The sequence below is a fragment of the Triticum aestivum genome, chromosome 4A (genome assembly GCF_018294505.1).
Source record: "Triticum aestivum cultivar Chinese Spring chromosome 4A, IWGSC CS RefSeq v2.1, whole genome shotgun sequence".
NCBI classification, from domain to species: Eukaryota; Viridiplantae; Streptophyta; class Magnoliopsida; order Poales; family Poaceae; genus Triticum; species Triticum aestivum.
Window position 1 is genome coordinate 446481713 of NC_057803.1, and position 4169 is coordinate 446485881.

The 4169-nt window shown below is 47.0% G+C and overlaps 1 protein-coding gene across 1 annotated transcript; it reads right to left on the reverse strand.

The window, feature by feature from the left end:
- Positions 1 to 1919: 1919 nt before the first annotated feature.
- LOC123086275 (RHOMBOID-like protein 2) lies at positions 1920 to 3941 on the reverse strand (the record flags this gene model as incomplete). Its single annotated transcript, XM_044508010.1, is given in 5 exon segments — positions 1920 to 2145; positions 2484 to 2610; positions 2703 to 2962; positions 3103 to 3266; positions 3778 to 3941. Coding segments are annotated over 5 exon segments (838 nt in total), but the record flags the coding sequence as incomplete, so codon positions are not given.
- Between the last annotated feature and the right edge of the window lie 228 nt (positions 3942 to 4169).

A 4169-nucleotide genomic window follows, 5' to 3' on the forward strand; every position in this document is an offset into this window, starting at 1 on the left:
GTCTTTTCGCCGGCCAAGGCAGCACATTGTCGTCCCAGTGCACCAGGCGAAGTGGCACTAGGAGCACCGCGTCCCCCTCCCCTTCCCCGACTTGACGCTGCCGCACGCCCGACACTAGCGCTGCGGGTGCCGCGGGCGCACGCGGAGGAGGTGCGGCGCCGAAGGCAACTACTGACGCCGGAGCTGCGCCGTGACTTGGCGTACGCGTCCGACCCGCCCGCATGGCAGCAATGGTTCGCCTTCGAGCACGAGGAGGCCAGGAGGCGCAACGTCCGCGACGTGCGCCATGGTTCCCCACTGCCGCCCCTCGTCGTGTGCGACGAGGACCAGGAGGCAGAGGCTGCCTACCAGGTGGCGCTGGCCGCCGTCCCCCGTGAAAGCGAGGAGGAGGAGCGGCGTCGGGAGGAGAAGGAGAAGGCGGCGTACCAGGCGCGCATGGCGGAGGGCATGGCGCTCTTCGCGGCCATCGACCGCGTCGTGCCGGCGTTGAGGCCACCGTCCCCCGTCAAGGCCGAGCCTGAGCCGGAGCTAGAGCCGACCCCCATCGAGCGCTACTGATGGATCGGGCAAGTGCGCGAGTGGGTCAGCGCGCCACCAGTCTGGTATCGGGCGATACCGACGTAGGAGCAGGCCTACCTTGAGAAGTGGCGGCAGCAACGGCTAGCCGAGGAGCGCCGCGAGGGTGAGTACCTCGAGGTACTCGAGCGCGACGCAAAGGAGGAGGAGCGCGAGGCGGAGGAGGAGGTGCGCCTTGCCAGCGCTGGGCCAGCCCAGCCAGCGGCGGCGGCGGTACAACCCGCGACGAACGACGTCGCTATAGCCTGGTCACCGGCATTCTCTTGGGTTGGCCCGGTGCCAACACTCATCGACCTCACTAGCCCCGACGATGACGAGGACGCCTAGAGCAGCGCACCTCCTCGTATTTTTAATTTTATTTATGTTTTATTAGTTAATGCAAGTGGACTCGTGGACTCTCGCCGGCCTTTGTGACCAGCATTAATGTTTAATTCATGTTTTTTCCAAAATGTTTGCGTTATGTTTTTTTTCGTGCGACCTGGAAAATGGATTGGGCCAGTGTTGGGCGCAAGCGCCGACCCAAACGCGAAATCAGGCATGGGTGTCCGCCGGGCCGCACAAAAAGTGGACAAAACCACCATCCGTTTGAATCGGTGCGTTGGAGTTCCTCTTACAACACATGAATCATAAGACCCTTTCCAGTGCTCCACGGTGTACAAGTGCTAAGAGTGCCACATAGGCAGAAATATGATGTGGCAAAGCATTTAAAGAGGAGAGAGAGCATTAACCTCTCCCAATGCATTGGTGCTAAAGTGAGGTGCTAAGTGCATTAAAATGCTTAGCAACTAATGTCCCCGATGCATTGGTGCTTAGGTTTTGTAGCTAAGCCTCCTCTATTTAATTGTTTAACAATAAAACTCCTTCATGTATTGGTTGGTAGTCTTTTTGTCTAGGTCCACATGCTTAGCATTGGTTCTTATTGGGGTCACCATAATGCTCTCTCTCCTCTTTAAATGCTTTGCCACATCATATTTCTGCCTATGTAGCACCCTTAGCACCTGTACACCGTGGAGCACTGGGAAGGGCCTATGGTGACCCCAATAAGAACCAATGCTAAGCACGTGGACCTAGACAAAAAGACTACCAACCAATACATGAAGGAGTTTTATTGCTAAACAATTAAATAAAGGAGGCTTAGCTACAAAACCTAAGCACCAATGCATTGGGGACATTAGTTGCTAAGCATTTTAATGCACTTAGCACCCCACTTTAGCACCAATGCATTGGGAGAGGTCTAATCCTCTTGGCCTTTTCCTCTCAGTTTCCATCCATCCGGGAATCGGAGCAACACTTCACCACTTCTCAAGATTAATCACAAGCAACCTACTATGCAACACTGAATATTTCCCTCCATAAGTAACCTTCTATTAAAATAGTATTCTCTTCATGTACAGAAAGAATAAAAATCATGTTAGAAGCTGGGAGAGCTCAGGGAATCCGGTTCTCCTAACTGCAAAGCTGGTTGCAGAGCTGGTCTATCTTATCTTGCGTAGCTTCGGCCACAATGTAGCTCCGGTATATCCCTTTGCCTTCACATGTCAAGTTCAAGGTATTTCCCTGTAGCATTGCCTGCAAGGAAATGGAATTACGGAAAATAGCATTAGCATTTAGCATGTAGCGGCGTCCCGTGAATGCATGCTCAATCTCAACTGTGAAAGGGGCATCTCTGATACATCTGGCCATAGCGTCTAGCCAAAGAAAATGAGTTTGGTTCATATTGATCCAAAAGCACATTTGGTTCTTCAGCTTGTAGGTTTAACTTGCTTGTTAGCTTTTGCAAGACGCAAAAACGATGTTTTCCACTATATATGCTTGTAACTTTTCTTTTCAGGTTGTTATATTTCACTTGTTAGCGGTGACAAAAGTACTTCCAAAGATACAGAGGGAGGAACTTCCAATTATCTTACCGTGCATGTTGTCGGTGACGAGTTGCACTTCCATTTTTTAGTAGGAACACAACTGAGATAATGGCACCAAGAACAGTGATCGTTCGCATTATATCCCCGGAAAAGCAGAACTATAGCCACTGTGAACCTGTAAATTTCAGATGACAGGTATCATCACGGGGAAAACATTTGAAAGTCAAAAAATAAACGGGGCTTCAAGAGGAAAATCTGTAGACTCACCCGACAATCAACAGAACAGCAGCAACTATCCACAATATATATTGATACGTCTTGTGCTTGCGTTCAGCAGGAGCAGCTTGTGGTCCAGGTGCTACTCTTCTCTGGTTAATCCACGCAAATTGTGGTCGAATGAAGACAACAAATCCAAGAAGGAACCCAGATATAAGACCCCCAATATGAGCAAAGTTATCTACTCTGGGGAGTATCCCAAGGGCCAAGTTCACCACGATTACAAGTACCAGGGTTAGTAATGCTGCCACCTGAAAATAAGGGGAAATATCACACCATTTAATTGAACAAGTCATTCTTGATGGACAAGACCGAATCAGTTTGCTGCAACAACTACTATTATACTACTCCGTATTACTGAAGAGTCTACTGCAATATTAGGAAAACAAACCTTATTTGCATAGAGTGACCAATTTGTGATGAGTTCAGAAAGCATCGACCCAATCAGTCCAAACAAAGCACCAGAAGCACCAACGGAAATACTTGCTCGGATGAAGAGAGCAGACATCAAGCTCCCACCAAAACCAGAAATGAGATAAACAAGACCAATCCTCACTGTACACCATGAACATAAAAAAAAAATCTTCAGTACTGTAAGGCATAGAAGCATTTAAACCGCACACATATCTATTTCATCAATTAAACTAGAACTTGGATGAACTTTCATGCATATTCTTGGAACTTTTCGTAAACTAATCAGTGATATAGATAGGATAATTTGAGGTATTCCTGTATTTCAGGAGTTGTGTACACTAGTACAGTATGGTGCCTCTTGGTTCAGTCTAGGTAGCTTATCCGCGCGGTTACAAAATCCTGATATTTTTGGTTCCACTATTGAAGATACAGAACATATGATGTTATTTGTAAAATGTCTGTAGACTACTAGAGACTTGGATCCATGAAGCGATATTTCATTACAAGAAATTTATCTAAAGAAGCTTGCCAGTCCAGTTATAACAGAACCAGGGCCATTGGAAAACAATTGATAGTATATAACTTTGATCTGTTCCTTTTTGTTGAATTCAAGAAGGCTCAGGCAAAAAATGCAAACAATGCTTTCACTTACCAAACCCAAATTCTTGTTCAAGTCGAATACCAATAAATAGAAGGCAAAGCACGTTGATGAGTAAATGAACAACCCCGGCATGGAGCCAGATACACGTAATCAGACGCCATCCCTGGCGACCTTGCACAACTTTAGATACATCTAGAGCTCCCATCTTCAGCAATCTGGCATGGAAAATGCTTTCTTAGTTCTGAAATTCAAATATGCATGACAAATATCCTATTTTGTTTGCCATCATTTCTTTCCATGTCCTTCGTTTCAAATGAAGTGATGCAACATACTTTGAAAGATCAAATTCACTGTAGCTCTTAGTAGATATCAATCAACTGACCAGAAGTTAACACAAAAAAGTTCCCAGTTCACCCCAAAAAAAAAGCAGAGCAAGGGTGAGG